Below are 20,009 nucleotides of genomic sequence, written 5' to 3'. Positions count from 1 at the left end.
TCTGAGAACTGGAGACATTTTAGAATAAGAGGGTAAACCAGTCCGGCAGGGGAAATCTAGAACAAGAGAGGAAGCAATGGCGAAAGAGCGAGAGGAAGAAAAAAAAAAAAAATGGTCGAGACAGAAAGATGCACGCCTACATCAGAAACCTCAGTTGTTTAGCATCTCTTAGCTGGTAAGTGTGATCAGTAACAACGAGAGAGAGAGAGGTTGTCTATAACAAATATTTTAACGAAACTGAAATTAATTTATTTGGAAGGATGACCTCCTCACGTTTATTCAGTCTACATGAATGGACATGTATCGTATGATAGATTCATTCAAACAGACCCTGTGATGACAGAAACTAGAACAGCCACACCTTTTCAAAGGAAACCAGACAGGTGTTACCATGATGAGTAACTCAGGAGACAAAGGACATCAAGTGGGCTGTCCCTGTCAGTAAGAATGATGCATGAGAGTTAAGACAAGTCTTCTATGCTATCTACTCCATATTAATTGCTGAGAGACTTCCAGAAATAGGTCAGACTAAACATTAAAGCTGAGCTAACAGAATTACAAGGCTTATTACAACTCTGCCAACTCCTGCTCAATGTGACAGCTCAAGGTGAAAGAGCACCTTGAGGAAGAGTGAGGGAGCCCGTCTCATCCACATACAGGCTACCACTGGCTAATTAACAGTGACAGGTTGGGCCATAAACCCTGGCTCTTTGTTAGCTACAGCCCCAATGCCCTGTTAATAGGCAATGTGGGCCAAAGGATGGCAAAACATAGGGAAAAACCTTTAGCTACTTACTCAAAAGTGAAGAAGAGTCCGCTTGTGATGAGAATGAGGACTAGGGTGAGGTAGAAGACCCCTGTCTGTCTGGCCATCATGATCCTACCATTGCAGTAAAATTTATTCCGCCCCGGGAAGGCTTGCCACTTCCTCTTTTTGGGGGTCCTCTTCTTGTATGGAGTTTCCATCGGGGTTGAGCTGCGAGTGCTGATCTGGCTGTATTCGCACTCTCGCATAGGCTCAGCCACCCCGAGTTGCAGCATCAATGGTCACTCAGTGAGATCCCCTCCACAGTTGAAGCAGTCCAGGACCAGGAGCACCGCTGAAATGAAAGCAACAGAACTGTGATGTTATTCTACTGGAAAAATAGTGGTCTGATTATAGCCTGGTCCCAGATCTGTGTGTGGAGTATACAGTCAACTCCTATGTTGTCATGCCAGACAGACAATTAATAGTTGTTGACAAAACAATATAAACAGATCTGGGATCAGTCTGATTATAGGATCACATTCAATGCTTTGCAGATGATGTTGAAAGGAGCCAGTATAGGGTTAGCTTGCTACCATTTTATGTTTGTTTATGTTTTATCAGCTAGCTATGGTTTTATTCGTTTATGGGCTATGGTGAGTGTATGTAGCTAGTTAAATGACGAGCACACAAACGTTTCCAGCATGACATCCCGACCTACTTGGCTATCCATCTTACTAGGCTACATAACTAGCTAGCTAAGTAACGTTAGTTAGCTACCAGTGACAGCTTCTCACATGCTTGAAACTTTTCACTAGCTAGCAACTAGCACGGTTGCAATTAATGGTTACGGTTAAAATATACTTGCTAATAAGTCTTGGCCCTAGCTAGCTAACTGAACTAGCTAACTACCTACCTACCATGACCAAATAAACAAACGTTAACTAGCTAACGCTAGTTAGGTAATGTTACCTGAAATCACCCAGCATCATGACTTTACTATTGACTAGGTATAGACAGCTAACGTCAGCTAGCTAGCAAAAAGAAAATGCAGCCAAGTAACTAGATCTAGTTAGCTAGGCTAACGTTAGCTCGAGAGCAAACTTCTGAGTGTTCTGTCGTTTCCTGTGAGCCAACACCCGTTTTCATTCACCAAGCATTACGGGCACATCCCGAACGGCATACCATCACAGAAACCCTACAGTTTTGACATTCCTCTGGACAGCTCACCAAAGTCGACACTGCTGCTACGCCACTTTTATCTGGTCTCCTTATCCGTGTTTGTTGCAAACTGCAGTCGAAAGCAATATCATAATTTCTCTCGGAATTACAAAAGGCTGGTATGAAAATATCAAACACTTCAATCATGGAAAGTCAGAGGATAGTCTGGGTAGGTCCCACGCCACACCATTTCAAACTCAACCACAGTAGAAAGACAGCGCGAGTGATTTTCAGACAAGTTTGCGTGTGATACGAAAAATCAGAACGCCGCTTGCAGGTCCAATTTCCATCTACAGTTGCTAAATCTGGGGATAGTCACACAATTATGTCACGTACTCGTTCGCTTGCGTAGTGAAAAGTTGCACCATTCCCAGCAATGCTGCTGAAACATCGGGATATCCCACTGTGTTTGTTCGGAAAGCATTCACACTGTTGTCTCCATCACGTTGCGCTGTTCATTGCAACTAACAAACAACAACATACCGAGCACACATCCCGCCCTCCTCGAAACACCGTATTCTTCTTCGTGTGAATTTCTGGCAGACCAGACGTTGTGTTTGAGTATTGCTGCCTTTCGGAGGTCGGAGTGCATATTGCACATTTATCACAAAAAAGGGAAAGGGGAAGATTATAAATTGCACCACTATCTAACCCTGCAACTGTCTATCCCCAAAACCCACCACTCATCCCACGACTTTGGCCCTAAACGATCCTACACCAGGCCATCAGCCTGGGAGGATGGAACCCCTTCTCTCAAAACTCCCTGCAGATCTTCTGCACTAAAATCTCTCAGACCCAAATATTTCTCTGCTGCTGCAACTACCACACCTATCTTCTGTGATGTCCACTCCATCAGTGCAGTTCAGTTAATCACCATGGCTATAATAAAGCACTGCTCTGTTTTCTTGACATAGCTATCAACAAAACAAATCCTACAGGCTCTAGTTGTGTTGCACCGGGACTACTGCCCAGTCATATGGTCAAGTGCCACAAAGAGGGACATACAGTACCAGTCAAAAGTTTGGACACACCTACTCTTTATTTTTACTACGTTCTACATTGTAGAATAATTGTGAAGACATCCAAACTATGAAATAACACATGGAATCTTGAAGTAACCAACAAATCAAAATATATTTTAGATTCTTCAAAGTAGCCAACCTTTGACTTGATGACAGCTTTGCACACTCTTGGCATTCTCTCAACCAGCATCATGAGGAATGCTTTTTCAACAGTCTTGAAGGAGTTCCCATATATGCCGAGCACTTGTTGGCAGCTTTTCCTTCACTCTGCGGTCCAACTCATCCCAAACCATCTCAATTGGGTTGAGGTCGGGTGATTGTGGAGGCCAGGTCATCTGATGCAGCACTCCATCACTCTCCTTCTTGATCAAATAACCCTTACACAGCATGGAGGTGTGTTTTGGGTCATTGTCCTGTTGAAAAACAAATGATAGTCCCACTAAGCGCAAACCAGATAGGACGGCGTATCGCTGCAGAATGCTGTGTTAGTCATGCTGGTTAAGTGTGTCTTGGATTCTAAATAAATCACAGATAGGGGTAAAAAATTATTGTATACATTTTAGAATAAGGCTGTAACGTAACAAAATGTGGAACAAGGGAAGGGGTCTGAATACTTTCCGAATGCACTGTATGGGTTGGATAGATCCACTTTTTCCAAAAAAGCATGGATCCACTTTTTCATCTCTCGTAGGATTCTCAGGGCAAACGTTAGAAATCTCTACCACCAAACCTGTCTCCACAGGTTGACCTTCATCCTGGCCAGGTTCATTTTCAAAGGACTCATTACTGCCGACTGACTCCATCTCATGATTCTCAGACCAATGGGATCCAACATCCTCAAGATGCTCAAGCGATAAAGTGGATTTAATTGTACTTGTCTTTTATTCAGGGGACGAAGGTTTGTACTTGGTTTTAAATGTTTTACATTTTTCTTGTCTTCACACTTCTCTCCTGCTGTGACACATCCCCTCTGAGCTCTTCATCTTGGTCAGTGGATAGCAAATACATTCATTGGTGGATAGCTGTGCAACAGGAATTATGGGGAATGTAGTAGCCCATTGATCTCATTGATTGCACATCTGGAAAGAAAATAAACACAAATGTCCAATGCCTGAATAATACAAAAAAAGAACATTCATATATTATCTACAGCTTCACTAATATAACAAATATAATCAATAGATCATGAAAATTATGCCCTTTTAGATCCTGAATTCTAGTCTACCATGTTTACATTAACAGGGGAGTCATTGTCACGTGTGCTCCCTCTCCGGCCTCTAGGTCACCAGGCTGCTCGTTATGGCGCACACCTGTCACCATCGTTATGCGCATCAGCGCATAATGACACTCACCTAGACTCCATCATCTCCTTTACCTGTCACTCCCTTTGGTTCCTTCCCCAGGCGTCATTGTTTCTGTTTCATGTCTGTGTGTTGTTTGTGGTTCTTGTTTTGTACTATGTTTCATTCATTTATTAAATTATTCACTCCCTGAACTTGCTTCCTGACTCCCAGCACACACGTTACAGTCATATTTGTGTACCCATAAGGTAGTCCAAACCAGCTGTCATACAGACATGCCCTCTAATGCCAGCCTCGTCATGTGATGCTGCAAGTTCCTGAGGTCCTGCTTTGGTCAAGGTCATGTCATTTTTCTGGGTTCTTCACTCCCCCATACCACCTACACACCACAGCCATCCTTAACATCTCCTAGTCTGAACAACCCCTCTGGCTTCCAGCTTGATTCACTCGATCACTCTCACAGCCCTCCTACACATCTCCAAGTCTGAACAATGCCTCTGGCTTCCAGCTTGATTCACTCAATCACTCCCACTGTCCTACAAACATGTCCTTGTTCAGTCAATGCTCCTCTTTCACAGGCAGGCTTAGAGAACTCCCTGTCTGAGTCATTGGGCATACATACATATTATCAACAGGTCTCTCAGCGGTGAGAAATAGACTCAGAGAGAGCACAGGAAGTTGTTTTTCATGTACTGTATGAGAACCTGAGTGGGCTTAGATCACTACTTTCCAATATTGAGTAGAAATGAGATTGGAAAAGGAGCTCAATCTGCTCATTAGACTCTCAGAGTAGTGGTGCACATAGCCTATACATCATTCTTCATGACTTTAAAGACATCTCCACAGGTTTTTTCATATACAATACATTGGAAATACAATTTTATGTTCATAGTAAAATGTGGATATAGTGCCTTCAGAAAGTATTCATAACCGTTGACTTATTTCACATTTTATTGTGTTACAGCCTGAATTCAAAATGAATTAAATTGTTTTTTCTCACCTGTCTACACATAATAACAAAGTGAAAGCATGTTTTTAGAAATGTTAGCTAATTTATTAACTACAATGTTGTTGATCCATCCTCAGTTTTCTCCTATCACAGCCATTAAAGTATGTAACTGTTTCACTATTGGCCTCATGGAGAAATCCCTGAGCGGTTTCCTTCCTCTCCGGCAACTGAGTTAGGAAGAACACCAGTATCTTTGTAGTGACTGGGTCTATTGATACACCATCCAAAGTGTAATTAATAACTTCACCATGCTCAAATGGATATTCAATGTCTGCTTTCTTTTATCTACCAATAGGTGCCCTTCTTTGCGAGGCATTGGAAAACCTCCCTGGTCTTTGTGGTTTAATCTGTGTTTGAAATTCACTGCTCAACTGATAATTGTATGTGTGGGGTACAGCGATGAGGTAGTCATTCAAAAATCATGTTAAACACTATTATTGCAACTTATTATATGAGTTGTTAAGCAAATTTTTATTCCTGAACTTATTTAGGCTTGCCATAATAAAGGGCTTGAATACCTATTGACTCCAGACATTTCATTTCAGCATTTCCACTTTGACATTATGGGGTATTGTGTGTGTAGGCCAGTGACACAACATCTAAATGTAATCTATTTAAAATTCAGTCTGTAACACAACAAAATGTGGAAAATGTCTAGGGATGTGAATACTTTCTGAAGGTAGTTGTAACATTTACTGTACATATAGATTGATCAGCAGTCTCAGGAGGTATTGCCATGAAACACATTTCCAATCAAACAGCATTTGGATGTTATAATCCAAAACACTTTCATACTAGTGGATTACATCATATGAAACATATATACAGTATAATGAGGCTGACATAGTGGATAAAGCTGTTGTATGCATTCTCAAACTCGGTCTTCGGACCCCAAGGGGTGCATATTTCGTTTTTTGCCCTAACGCTACACAGCTAATTCAAATGATCAAAGTTTGATGATTAGTTGATTATTTGAATCAGCTGTGTAGTGCTAGGGCAAAAAACTAAATATGCACTCCTTGGGGTCCGAAGACCGAGTTTGGGAAATCCTGAAATATACAAAGAATCCCCATTTTTACAGACTGATTTCCCCCAAAAGATATTCAAAAACTACACATGCAAACGCTCTCACACACGCACACGCACGCACACACACACACACACACACGCACACAATGTTGTGTTATGTTGAAATTGTCAGAACACTCTTTCACTCACCTCCAGTATTGGTGAGAGGCGGGAGGCTGCTGGGAGGATGGTTGGAGGCTGGTGCGAGGCTGCTGGGAGGCTGGCGGGAGGCTGGCGGGAGGCTGCTGGGAGGCTGCTGGAAGGCTGGTGGGAGGCTGCTGGGAGGCTGGCGGGAGGCTGCTGGGAGGCTGTTGGGAAGCTGGTGGGAGGCTGGCGGGAGGCTGCTGGGAGGCTGCTGGGAGGCTGGTGGAAGGCTGCTGGGAGGCTGCTGGGAGGCTTGTGGGAGGCTGGTGGGAGGGAGCCAGCCAGGCCAGCAGCAGCTCTGGCACCACTTCCAGCCTTGCTGTCAGAGCTATGACTCAGCCACTCAGAAGCAGCGCTGTGTGGGAGGCCTACTGCTGTGGTGGTGGGCCCTGAGTAAAAATCAGCCACCAACGCTAAAATCCAATACATTTACAGTACAACTACCCACATTCTGACACAATCTGTGCCATGTTCTACATTCTGAACTAAGGTATCTTAAGTGGTGCTCTGAATCATAGTATTCCATTCGAACATGACAGTCTGCTTACAAACAACCAACACAGACTGCCAAAGGACAGGTACAGTAGTTTGAGAATTGTAAGGAAGGACGTTTTAGGTATACGAAGTACCTCACAGGCACTATTATGAAAAAATATATACTGTGGGTTCTTATCTGCTTCCCGAGTTTGGCTCTGCATAAGAAGCCTTATAATCGTCCCTTTAAAATCAAACCTGAAATGAGATGATGACATCTAATGAGCCCATCCATGTCAGTAACTGTTATGGTTTTCTTAAGGCAGTTCAAAATAAGATCATCAACTATCATCCAGAGGCCAAATTACAATCCTGGGAAAGATCTAAGTGCTTTATTTGAGCAATAAATAGCCACAGAGGGTAAGCTTGAAAAACAGTTTTTTCTCTGTCCGATTGATGCTCTATCATACTGATCAACTCCAAAGTACAGGCAGTTTTGCTTACCTGACCCCCACACTTATCAGTGATGTTGTGGACAAGGAATGATTGAGGTGAAGTCAAGAGTCTTGTCCTCATTCACTCTAGGTAGAGGGGGCATGCTGCATATACAGAGAACGTGGCCTAAATCACATAGAGCAGTCAGCACCATGTAATTTCATCCAATTTCATCATGATTGTGATTGTGGTTGGTGAGTGTTCAGGTCAGGAAAATGCAACCTGGTCTCAGTGCATTTCGCATTATTCTGTACGTAAATCCGAGACACTCCATTTACAGTAGTATGATATGTTACATTTCGCATAGTATGCATTAATTAGTGGATGTCCATCACCCATTTCGTATGATATGTTACAAATAAAAATGTGTATTATATATTATGATTTTGCAAAATGTATGATATGTTACAAATTCTAGCTAGGTGGCTAATGTTAGCTAGCTGGCTAACGTTAGCTGGGCTAGGGGTTAGGGTTAAGTTTAAGAGTTAGGCTAAAGGGGTTAAGCCTAAGGTTAGGGTTAGCTAACATGCTAAGTTGTTGAAAAGTAGCTAAAAAGTAGTAAGTAGTTGAAAAGTTGCTAATTAGCTAAAATGCTAAAGTTGTCCATGATGACTATGCACACTCTTGGATTGCATCCTACCTGGAAGGCCACTCCTACCAGGTGACGTGGAGAGGATCTGTGTCTGCACCCCTTACTCTCACTACTGTTGTCCCCCAGGGCTCGGTTCTAGGCCCTCTCCTCTTCTCTCTATACACCGAGTCACTCGGCCCCATCATAATCTCACATGGTCTCTCCTGTCATTGCTATGCGGATGACACTCAACTACTTTTCTCCTTCCCCCCCTTCTGACACCCAGGTGGTGACACGCATCTCTGCGTGCCTGGAAGATATTCAACTTGAATGTCGGCCCACCACCTCAAGCTCAACCTCGACAAGACGGAACTGCTCTTCCTCCTGGGGAAGGCCTGCCCGCTCAAAGACCTCTACATCACGGTTGATAACTCCACAGTGTCACCCAGAGTGCAAGGAACCTTGGCGCGACCCTGGACAACACCCTGTCGTTCTCGGCAAATAGCAAAAGAGTGACCCGCTCCTGCAGGTTCATGCTTTACAACATCCATAGAGTAAGACCCTACCTCACACAGGAAGCGGTGCAGGTCCTAATTCAGACACTTGTCCTGTCCCGCCTGGACTACTGCAACTCGCTTTTAGCTGGGCTCCCCACTTGTGCCATCAAACCCCCGCAATTTATCCAGAACGTTGCAGCCTGCCTGGTTTTTAACCATGCCACCCTTCTCCTCCGCACACTCCACTTAATGCCCTTTAAGTGTAAGAACTGTTTGAAAAGACTGCCTCAAATTTCAGACTGTTTTGGTGAGATGGAGTTTTGGCCTGCCTGGTGAAATCACCAGGTGGTTAATTAATTAATAGACCAATAAGAGAGATAGTTCCAAACCTCTCTGCCAATTACAGGTAGTTTTCAGTTTTCCTCTCCACACTCAAACCACCTCCAGACAGTCCTAGCTAAATTCTTGCTTGAGAAATTGCTCTTTGCTAAGAAGCTATTTTTGTTTATTTTGACCATTTTAATTGAAAACAATCAGAGTAAGGTACTTAAATGTTACCCAGAAATGATTTGATATTGAGATAAAAATGGCTGCATTGGGCCTTTAACAATATGAGAGCTTGGGACTATAAAGTTCTATCTCCAATTTGATCAACATTTTGTTCTGTTCAATGTTCTCTACCTATACAGGGTGTGTTTGTAAATTCACTCTGGCTATCTACTCCAATTTCAGTGTGCCAGAGCACAGAATAACTGACGAATTTACGAACACCCGTTGAATAGGGCCGGTGTCACTAAACGTTGGCAAAAAAGCGTAATTAAATTGTTGCTAGCAGCACAGTTACAGTCACCGGTGTGCGCTCTTTTTGCAGATAGAACGCTACAGTCCCAAGCTCTCAAATAGTCCATGTACATTTTATTCATAACATGCTGGAACATAGAGTATAAATATGTATACCAAGTCAAAGACAGTCAATGAGTCAGAAGAAAAAAGGCAGATTTACAATGAGTTGTCATATCTTGTGTGTGTTGTGGGTTCTTTTCTGAGGTTTATTTTTGAACTACATTGTCTTGGCTCAAAAATATACCCATTTACATGAATGGAGGACATACAATAAAATAAATATATTCACAAGTTCTGTAACCTCAGCTAGTTATCCCTGACCCTGGCACTTTCACATTTGATCACCAAATATTGTTTTGATCAGCTTGAAGCTATAGTACAATGCGTAGAGGGACGTTATACATACAGAGACCTACACAACCTCCAGGTTCAAATATCTGACCCCAATAACAAAATATGTATAATAACAATAACAAAGCTCACCAATAATAAAAAGTAGTTGTAATAATCAGAAACTTTTTTTGATAGTGAATGTAGAGTCAACCAAAACTCAAAGAAAGTGAAGGTGTTTCCAATGTACAACAGTCTATATACAGTACATAGCGCCAACTTGAGTTAAAAAGGAAATAAAACAAATGCAACACAAGTGCTTAAGATACTGTTCTTTTGTGAAAGTTGACTCCCAGATGTAGTAGCAATGATTGACAACAATGAAGCAAGTCAAACATTTGACACTGTTAAAATGAGGACAATCTTTTCAATTTTTTCTAATTGGCTGATGCAACACTGCCTACCCATGGTCAAAATTACATATTGCAAGTGCCATGAACAGACAACTTGCACTAGGCCTATTGCACATTTTCTCCAGCAATGGAAACGTTTACATGTTTGTTTAAAATCAGTGTTCTCTTTTTCTGAAAGTTTGGCAAGTTAAGTTTTATCTACAATATTTTTCACAATTTAAATAAATATGATCTTTGTAAACAAAACAAACCACATACGGTCAATACAGATTTGAACATTTATACAATTCCAAAACATTTCAAAAGAGAAAAATGAAATGAAAGAATCCTCTCCAAAATCTGGCACCAGCTTTGGTTAAACAAAAGAAAACAAAGGAAAAATAAGTATTCAAACAATATACACTTAAACAACAGCAGGTATTAAATATCTGTATTAAAATCATCTTTCAAATCCCAAAACCAAAGCGTTAATGGGGCAGAGGAGCTATATATATATTTATATATAAAAAAAAAGTTCTTCCATTTCATTGAAATAAAAATATAAAACCACAGAATAACGTGCTCCTCTCATCGTCTCTCTGTCTGTCTCTTGGCTCAGGTCCGTCTATCCTGCTGTCATAATTTCTTTACAAACTGAAAAAGTACTTCACATATGATGCTGGCCACCCCCTGGTTGAGTACAGAGGAGATGGAGATGTCCAGGATTCGTCCCTCATACAGGACAAACTCTGGCCTGTTCTCCTCCACCTTGGCCATAGCCAGCAGAGCTTTGGCAGCCCGACACATCATGTTAATGCTGGGGGGCTCCATGGGGGGGTGGTGGGCCATGTGCAGCATGCTGTGGGGGTTCTGCTGGTACTGGGCCATGCTCACTCCGTCCTCCAGGAAGCCCATCAGGTTACCCACACTATTCTTCTGTATGGCGATGGCGCGTGCTGCTGTAGAGTCTCCTTGAGCCAGGTTGGATAGGGTGGCCACGGCCATCTCGCGGTACACCTGGTTCTTACGCTGGCCCACGTAACGCACCAGGGTGGCGTACAGCTTCTCCTGGCGGCTGAAGGGTGGCGTGGCCAGCAGCAGGTCCACGTTGTTGTCCTGAATGCTCAGCTTGCAAAGGCACTCCAGCACCAGTCTCTGGGGGGTGAGGGGCGAGTGGGGGGCGGCCGAGGGGAAGGGGTCCTGGGCCTCGGCAGAGGGACACACCATCCAGTGGAGCAGGCCGTTCAGGATGGGCAGGCAGATGGTCTCAGGGTAGAGGGACAGGTCCAGCTGGCCAGAGATGTTAGCCAGAGTGACCAAGGTGTTCTCCCTGAGTGTAGCGAGACAGTTCCACCACCACTCGTCCTTACTGCAGGCCAGGCCCCGCTCCTGCACCTCCTCTCTCTGGTAGCTAGGTGGCGTCCTCTTCCTCTCTGGGTGCTGGTGCTGTAGCAACAGCAGTCTGCCCAGGATAAGCACCAGGCCTGGGTGACGGGACATGTCTGAGTCGTTCCCAGGGATGAAGGAGAGGCTGCGGATGATGTTGGACACACAGAGGCAGCGTTTGGCCAGGGAGTCCTGCCAGGGAGAGGACGTGGAGAGGGGAGCCTCGTCCAGACAGCGGGGCTCGTCCTCTAGCAAGGTGATGTGCTGGTGGCCCCCTCCCTGGTGCAGCCTGAAGGGGTAGGTGGGGGCAGAGTGGGTAGAGTGACCCTCTGACAAAGCCCCTAACCGGGCACACAGTATATCATCGATGGTGGCAGTGATACCCTTCTCTGTCTGCTTTCCCACCTCTGTGTCCTGTTCTTTATTGAGACTGGCACATTCCTCTCTCTCTCCCTCCATCCTGTCAGGGTGCTCTCCCCTGCGCTCAAAGTGGGCCTGGATGTGGGCGGTGGAATCACCCCCGCCTGCCTGCCAGTGGAGCAGTCCGCTAGTGAACTCTGTCACGTGACCCAGCTGCTCTGTCATATCCTCAATCAGGTCCTCTTTGTGCAGGATCTTGACGGGGAATTTGTCGTACTTGCTGGCCTGTTGTGGCCTTGGCTCGTGCTCTGAAGGAGCCTGATAAGGAGAGTCTTCCTTACTTTCAGCTGAGGCTTCCTTACTCTCAGTTGGCTTTTCACTCTCCTCTTTCTCTTTCCCCTTTTCTTTCTCCCCATCCTCTTCTTTCTCCCCCTCCTCTTCTTTCTCGCCCTCCTCTTCTTTCTCCCCCTCTTCCTTCTTTACCTTAATCTCGGCTTCAGATTCCTCCTTTGTTCCCTCAGGGGCTGGTTCCGTTGCACTGGGGGGTGACATCACTTCCGCTGTCATTTTCTCTGTGATGTCAACAGGTTTCTCTTCCCGCTTTTCTACTTCCCCCTTCTCCGTCACCCCCGTCTCCACCTCCGGCTCCTGCTCAGGCTCTGGTTGGCTGGCCTCACAGTCCATCTCAGGTTCAGAGGTCAGCTCCTCCCCCTGGTCACAGGCTTCAGCCCCAAGGAGGGTCTTCTGGCCGATGGTCCCTATCTCATACTCCTCCAGGATGCCAAATATCTCCATCACACAGCGTCTGAAGTACTCCACTATCAGCTCCAGGAAGCCAGGCAACTGCAGACAACAAAATAACACATGGCATTAGGGCACTTTAGCGTCCCTTATTATCTACAGCGTATTCTGATAAAGATGTGTTGCTTTGTGTTGGGGTGGAGAACTGTCAAGCATGACTAAATGTAAATAATTTCAGAGTGACATCAAGACTCAATCCCGGTATGGTTAAGAACGATAGTAAGAGAAGAGTGTGCAGAGTGTCTCCAGTTACCTGTGTGAGAGTGAAGGAGGCCACAGATCTGTCATCATACAGCAGGATGTTGATGGTGTCCAGGGCCCACGTACTCTCACCCAGCAGACCTGACTTCAGAGACATCATCACTCGCCACGCCTCTGGGGTTCCTGTGGAGAACACAGGGGTTAGAGGAGAAAGGTTTGTAATTAATACCTGTCACAGATATCAAGATGATCACCATAATCCCAGTGCTAGTTTGACTTTACAGGACATTAGAAATACATTAGAAAGATCTCTTACCAGTGTCTTTTGAGGTAATTTTGCGACGTGGCTTGAAAACGGGCATGGTGGCCTCTACAGATCCTAGAGGGTAGTTGAGATCTCTCAGCAGGTTAGGTGCGACTTGGCCTTGGTGCCCATTACCCTGCCCTGGCATGGGCATCCCTGGTTTGCCTGGCATCTTCATGGAGCCCATAAAGACAGCTTTGTTGGGGGACATGCGTGCCTCCATGGAGCGCTGGAAGGATCCGGGGCTGGGGGCTCGGGGCAGGTGGTTGGCCATGGAGGGGGAGGTCTGGTATGCAGAGGGGGGCTGGCGGGAGGACATGGGGGTCATACCACCTGACATGTAGGATGACTGGCGATGGCCTCCGTGCCCAAGCCACTGACCATCCTGGATGGGTCGGCCCTCCAAATCATCTCCTCTCCCCATAGGACCGTACGGCGGTACCTGGGAGGGTGCCCCCTGTCTGTTAGAGTAGGGATAACCCATGTCTGTCCTGGAGGGCCACATGTTGGGCCCCTGGGGTCCTTCCACTCCGTTGTTAGAGGGTGGCCCCCCGGACATCATCTGGGGGTGCTGGGGGTGCTGCCCCTGGCCAGAGGCCTGCATGCGCTCTCGGCTATAGGGGGAAGGGTAGGGGAACTGGCCCTGCATGGGCCTCCTCTCAGGTCCAGAGTAACCAGTGGTGTAGTGGTTGTACATGTCAGGCTGCTGGCCCCTATACTGCATGGCATACATCTCCCCCTCATGTCTCTTTGCTGGAGGGCCATACATCTCCCCCTCATGTCTCTTTGCTGGAGGGCCATACATCTCCCCCTCATGTCTCTTTGCTGGAGGGCCATACATCTCCCCCTCATGTCTCTTTGCTGGGGGGCCGTACATCTCCCCCTCATGTCTCTTTGCTGGGGGGCCGTACATCTCCCCCTCATGTCTCTTGCCTGGGGACCCGTACATCTCCCCCTCATGTCTCTTGCCTGGGGACCCGTACATCTCCCCCTCATGTCTCTTGCCTGGGGACCCGTACATGCCCTCCATGGGGCGCTTGTATCCATGTGGAGAAGCAAAAGATTCCAAGGTGATTATTTTATTCCAATAACATTCAATACTAAACCAATCATTAAACTAAACTCTGCTGTGCCTGCATCACGAGGCCTGCTCAATGAGCTCCTTAGTGTGTCAGTCTCTCACCTGTTGTTGAGGGTACATCCCTGAGGGGTGCATTCCATATGACATGCCAGGGTACTGCTGCGCGTAGCCTTCGTGTCTGCAGAGGAGGAAATCAATTAGTCGCTGATGAACAGAAAGGAAGTTTCAACACAAACACTATTATGGTGGATGGTGGTGCTCCTCACCTCTGCTGGGAGGGGTATCTGTTGGGAGAGTAAATGCTGCCCTCGCTGTTGGAAGGTCCCATGTTGCTCTGGTTCCCGGGGGGGCCCATGCTCCCCTCCATCCCCATTAGATGGTCTGGTCTGGAAGACAGACAGTCAAGCCTTTAGTTTGCATGAATACATGTAAACAATGCAGAATTGGTTTCTAAACTGCTTACCTCCTGTCGTAGCCTGGTCCATATGGGTACTGGGAGCGCTGGCCCATGCCTGATGTAGACCTGCCATACATATCCTGTATGCCACCACTGGACATCTGGCCTGGCATGTAGGGCTCCCCTCCTGCCACTGTGGAGAATGACCAGAGGAACACAGTATGAATGGACAGTATGCTGGAAACACAGTTTATATTTCTAGTGTTGTTGATGTAATGCTTTATTCACTAGGTGGCACTAGTCTCCTACTAATAATAATATCTTTCAGCATGATCAGGAGATCCTGCAATGTCCTGTGATGAAAACCCAGCTATGTTATTCACTCAGAGACAACATTTCTCAGAACCCAGCATCCAAACTCCAATCATCCTCTGCTCTCAGAGGTGAACCAATCCAAATGAACAGTCGGTCAAATCAGGTGTTGCCCAAAAGACGGGAAAAAAACAGCATAGGTAAAAAAGGGAAAATGGAAAGATGAAGCTAGGACGAGAGACATACAATGACATCAGTGTGACTAATACATGCAAAGTGCCTTTGACTTTGACGTTCCAGTCATACCAGTAAAAGACAGGTATCTGTCCCACTCTGTAAACCACCAGCCAACCTGCCTGTCTGCCTGCCAGCCTGCCTGCCTGCCTGCCTGCCTGCCAGCCTGCCTGCCTGCCTGCCTGCCTGCCAGCCTGCCTGCCTGCCTGCCTGCCTGCCTGCCTGCCTGCCTGCCAGCCTGCCTGCCTGCCTGCCAGCCTGCCTGCCTGCCAGCCTGCCAGCCTGCCCGGCACGGTGCTCAGACAGACAACTAACAACCCTAGTAGAGGACACAAAGTGCCCATCGCACTGCTGGACTTCTAGTTGTAAGTTCCTGTAAAACATTACAAGAATGTTTAAAAAATATATATATATTGTTGTCACATGCAATTTAGTCTGGCGTGATGTTATTAAAAAGTTCTGAGAAAGTCGCAGTAGGACTACGCTCTGCATTTGCCATGTTTGTACAACTCATCAGCTTATTGCTATGTACTGTATGGTGGTAAGTCTGTGCCAGTGCCTGGGTTCCTGGTCTACTCACCCTTTCTCATGCCAATGAAGGGGTCCTTCTCGTACTGCATCCTCATCATCATGTTAGGGGGCATGTTGACCCCTTGCTGGTACACACCCCCAGAGCCCCCCAGGGGGAGAGAGTTACGCTTCTGGAAGGCCGGGTCGCTCACCTCAGAGAACGGGTCCTGCACACTCACAACACTGCTCCTAGAGATAGAGGGAGAGGGGTAAAAGGTGAGGATCTAGACCAGGGCTGTCACATTCATTTTTCCCCGGGGGGCGCATTCGGTCTTCAACGAGGTCCGTAGGGCCACATTGAAAAGGTGCTATATTTCCTTGTTGTCAAAATTTGCTTAAAATAGTCCATTGTTCTTGGAATTTAGTTTGGGTGATTATTAGCGAGCTGGACATGGTCAAGAAACTGTATGAATAAAGGTCCTTTATCATTTCTACACAGTTTTCATTAGGTTTTAATCAATTTATAGAATATTGAGTTTGTTTCCCCCACAGTTCACATAATTCTCTATATTTTTTTTTTACTCAAACCACCTGCGGGCCAGATTGGACACCCTCGTTGCCCAGATCCGGCCCGTGGGCCGTATGTTTGACACACCTGATCTAGACACTTTAATATACAGTGCTTCGGAAAGTATTCAGACCCATTGACTTTTTCCACATTGTTACGTTACAGCTTTATTCTAAAATTGATTAAATAACAAAAACTCCTCAGCAATCTGCACACAATACCCCATAATGACAAAGCAAAAACAGTTAAAAAAAAAAAAAAAGTGAACATTTATTAAACATAAAAAACATAAATACCTTATTTACATAAGTATTCAGACCCTTTGTTATGAGACTCGAAATTGTGCTCAGGTGCATCCTGTTTCCATTGATCATCCTTGAGATGTTTCTACAACTTGGAGTCCACCTGTGGTAAATTAAATTGATTGGACATGATTTGGAAAGGCACACAACTGTCTAAATATGGTCCCACAGTTGACAGTGCATATCAGAGCAAAAACCAAGCCATGAGGTCAAAGGAATTGTCCGTAGAGCTCCGAGACAGGATTGTGTCGAGGCACAGATCTGGGAAGGGTACCAAAACATTTCTACAGCATTGAAGTTCCCCAAGAACACATTCTTAAATGGAAGAAGTGTGGAACCACCAAGACTCTTCCTAGAGCTGGCCGCCCGGCCAAACTGAGCAACCGGTGGAGAAGGGCCTTGTACCCAATAACCCGATGGTAACTCTGACAGAGCTCTAGAGTTCCTCTGTGGAGATGGGAGAACCTTCCAAAAAGGACTACCATCTCTGCAGCACTCCACCAATCAGACCTTTATGTTAGAGTGGCCAGACGGAAGCCACTCCACAGTAAAAGGTATACTTGGAGTTTGCCAAAAGGCACCTAAAGACTCTCAGACCATGAGAAGCAAGATTCTCTGGTCTGATGAAACCAAGATTGAACTCTTTGGCCTGAATGCCAAGCGTCACGTCTGGAGGAAACCTGGCACCATCCCTACGATGAAGCATAGTGGTGGCAGCATCATACTGTGGGGATGTTTTTCAGCGGCAGGGACTAGGAAACTACTCAGGATCGATGCAAAGATGAATGGAGCAAAGAACAGAGAGATCCTTGATAAAAACCTGCTCCAGAGCGCTCAGGACCTCAGACTTCACCTTCCAACAGGACAACCCTAAGCACACAGCCAAGACAACGCAGGAGTGGCTTCAGGACAAGTCTCTGAATGTCCTTGAGTGGCCCAGCCAGAGCCTCGACTTGAACCTGATCGAACATCTCTTGGAAGACCTGAAAATAGCTGTGCGGTCACCCTCCCCATCCAAAATGACAGAGCTTGAGAAGATCTGCTGAGAAGAATGGGAGAAACTCGCCAAATACAGGTGTGCCAAGCTTATAGCGTCATACCCAAGAAGACTCAAGGCTTTAATCGCTGACAAAGGTGCTTTAACAAAGTACTGAGTAAAGGGTCTGAATACTTATGTAAATGTGATATTTCCGTTTTTTTTTCATAAATTAGCAAAACTTTTGAAAAACCTGTTTTTGCTTATCATTATGGAGTATTGTGTGTAGATTGATGAGGAAAAAAACTATGTAATTATTTTCAAAATAAAGCTGTAACCTAACAAAATATGGAAAAAGTCAAGGGGTCTGAATACTTTCTGAAGGCACTGTACGTACAGTGATACTGAGGTAAAGAGGATATATATGTTATGTATACATACAAACACAGTCACATACACTCTCAGCAGTGAGAGTGCTTGAATGAGAGGGGATCATGGTATACCTGCTGGCTGGGATGGGGGTGACCTGTCCCTGTCCCTGGGGGGTGGTGGCTGGGGTGGGAGGCTTCAGGTCACCTGACATCTCTGCCATGGAGCTGCTGCCTGATGACTGTGGGGTCTGGGGGCCCTGGAGGGACCCTGAGTTAGCTGTTAAAAAGCACAAAAGATAAAGGGAGAGAAAGAGAGAGATAGCGGGGGAAGCAGAGAGGGGGAACATTTTTAAATTACCTTTATTGGGTTAAAACCCTACAGTAAATAAACATTCAACCCTCAGTTGTCATGCACCACTGTGCTCATGTGTAGCAGCCTGTAAGACAAATTTGAGAGAGAGAGAAATTGAGAGAGAGAAATGGAGAGAGGAGAGAGAGATACATGGAAAGAGAGAAAATTTGAGAGAGAGATAGAATACACAGTTGGTTATAAATGAATAGGAAATGTCTTATTTAGTGTATAGCGACCAGGCAGATTTAGCGTGGGGGGAGCTGAGGAGCGGGGGTTAGGGGGTTGAGAGGGGGTTCCCAGGCCAAAACCTCTTAGTAATTTCATATGACCCTGAAATTCCCTGTTTCCAGCATTTCCCTTATGTAAATGTAACAACCATGCCACCACCATGGCCAAGGACAGGGGTGACATACAATGCCTTCGGAAAGTATTCAGACACCTTGACTTTTTCCACATTTTGTTTGGTTACAGCCTTATTCTAAAATGTATTAAATTGTTTTTCCCCCCGTCAGTCTACACACAAAACCCCATAATGGCAAAGCAAAAACAGGTTTTTAGAAATGTTTGCTAATTTATAAAAAATACAAAATAGAAATATCGCATTTACATAAGAATTCAGACCCTTTACTCAGTACTTTGTTGAAGCACATTTGGCAGCAATTACAGCCTCGAGTCTTCTTGGGTATGACGCTACAAGCTTGGCACACCTGTACTTGGGGAGTTTCTCCCATTCCTCTGTGCAGATCCTCTCAAGCTCTGTTAGGTTGGATGGGGAGCGTTGCTGCACAGCTATTTTCAGGTCTCTCCAGAGATGTTCTAGTCTGGGCTATAGCTGGGCCAGTCAAGAACATTCAGAAACTTGTCCCGAAGCCACTCCTGGCTTGTCCCGAAGCCACTCCGGATCTCTCTGTACTTTGCTGTGTTCATCTTTCCCTCGATCCTGACTAGTCTCCCAGTCCCTGCCGCTGAAAAACACCCCCACAGTATGATGCTGCCACCAACATGCTTCACCGTAGGGATGGTGCCAGGTTTCCTCCAGACGTGACGCTTGGCATTCAGGCCAAAGAGTTCAATCTTAGTTTCATGAGACCAGAGAATCTTGTTTTCCTGGTCTGAGAGTCTTTAAGTGCCTTTTGACAAATTCCAAGCGGGCTGTCATGTGCCTTTTACTGAGGAGTGTCTTCTGTCTGGCCACTCTAACATAAAGGTCTGATTGGTGGAGTGCTACAGAGATGGTTGTCCTTCAGGAAGGTTCTCCCATCTCCACAGAGGAACTCTAGAGCTCTGTCAGAGTGACCATCGGGTTCTTGGTCACCTCCCTGACCAAGGCCCTTCTCCCTCGATAGCTCAGTTTGGCCAGGCGGCCAGCTCTAGGAAGAATATTGGTGATTTCAAACTTCTTCCATTTAAGAATGATGGAGGCCACTGTGTTCTTGGGGACCTTCAATGCTTCTTGGTACCTTTCCCCAGATCTGTGCCTCAACACAATCCTTCGACCTCATGGCTTTGTTTTTGCTCTGACATGCTCTGTCAACTGTGGGACCTTATATAGACAGGTGTATGCCTTTCCAAATCATGTCCAATCAATATAATTTACCACAGCTGGACCTCAAGTTGTAGAAACATCTCAAGGATGATCAATGGAGGCGCAGCGGTCTAAGGCCTCACTACAGACCCGGGTTCAATCCCAGGCTGTGTCACAGCCGGCCGTGACCGGGAGACCTATGCGGCGCACAATTGTC

At 45.7% G+C, this 20,009-nt stretch overlaps 2 protein-coding genes across 7 annotated transcripts in view; both read right to left on the bottom strand.

Moving 5' to 3' along the window:
- Positions 1-2,522, bottom strand: part of LOC115172755 (probable palmitoyltransferase ZDHHC14) — a 97,745-nt gene extending 95,223 nt beyond the window's left edge. For 2 of the 6 annotated variants that reach the window (XM_029730485.1, XM_029730489.1), the window contains exons 1-2: positions 2,303-2,443; positions 797-1,100 (exon numbers count right to left, since the gene is read on the bottom strand). In XM_029730485.1, the coding sequence (XP_029586345.1) occupies positions 797-1,041 (245 nt within the window). In that variant the 5' untranslated portion in view covers positions 1,042-1,100; positions 2,303-2,443. The other 4 variants (XM_029730486.1, XM_029730488.1, XM_029730484.1 and 1 more) reach the window with 4 other exon arrangements.
- A 7,042-nt stretch (positions 2,523-9,564) lies between these two features.
- The window catches only part of LOC115172096 (AT-rich interactive domain-containing protein 1B), an 84,082-nt gene continuing 73,637 nt past the window's right edge, over positions 9,565-20,009 (bottom strand). Inside the window, exons 11-18 of the mRNA XM_029729280.1 lie at positions 18,048-18,192; positions 15,769-15,947; positions 14,709-14,835; positions 14,512-14,631; positions 14,348-14,423; positions 13,177-14,200; positions 12,913-13,043; positions 9,565-12,701 (exon numbers count right to left, since the gene is read on the bottom strand). Of these exons, the coding sequence (XP_029585140.1) occupies positions 10,749-12,701; positions 12,913-13,043; positions 13,177-14,200; positions 14,348-14,423; positions 14,512-14,631; positions 14,709-14,835; positions 15,769-15,947; positions 18,048-18,192 (3,755 nt within the window). The 3' untranslated portion in view covers positions 9,565-10,748. The remainder of the gene's footprint in view (positions 12,702-12,912; positions 13,044-13,176; positions 14,201-14,347; positions 14,424-14,511; positions 14,632-14,708; positions 14,836-15,768; positions 15,948-18,047; positions 18,193-20,009) is intronic.

Source organism: Salmo trutta, chromosome 33 (assembly GCF_901001165.1).
Source record: "Salmo trutta chromosome 33, fSalTru1.1, whole genome shotgun sequence".
Lineage (NCBI taxonomy): Eukaryota > Metazoa > Chordata > Actinopteri > Salmoniformes > Salmonidae > Salmo > Salmo trutta.
Note: the sequence above shows the minus strand (reverse complement) of the source record. Positions and strands in the feature narration are given on the sequence as shown.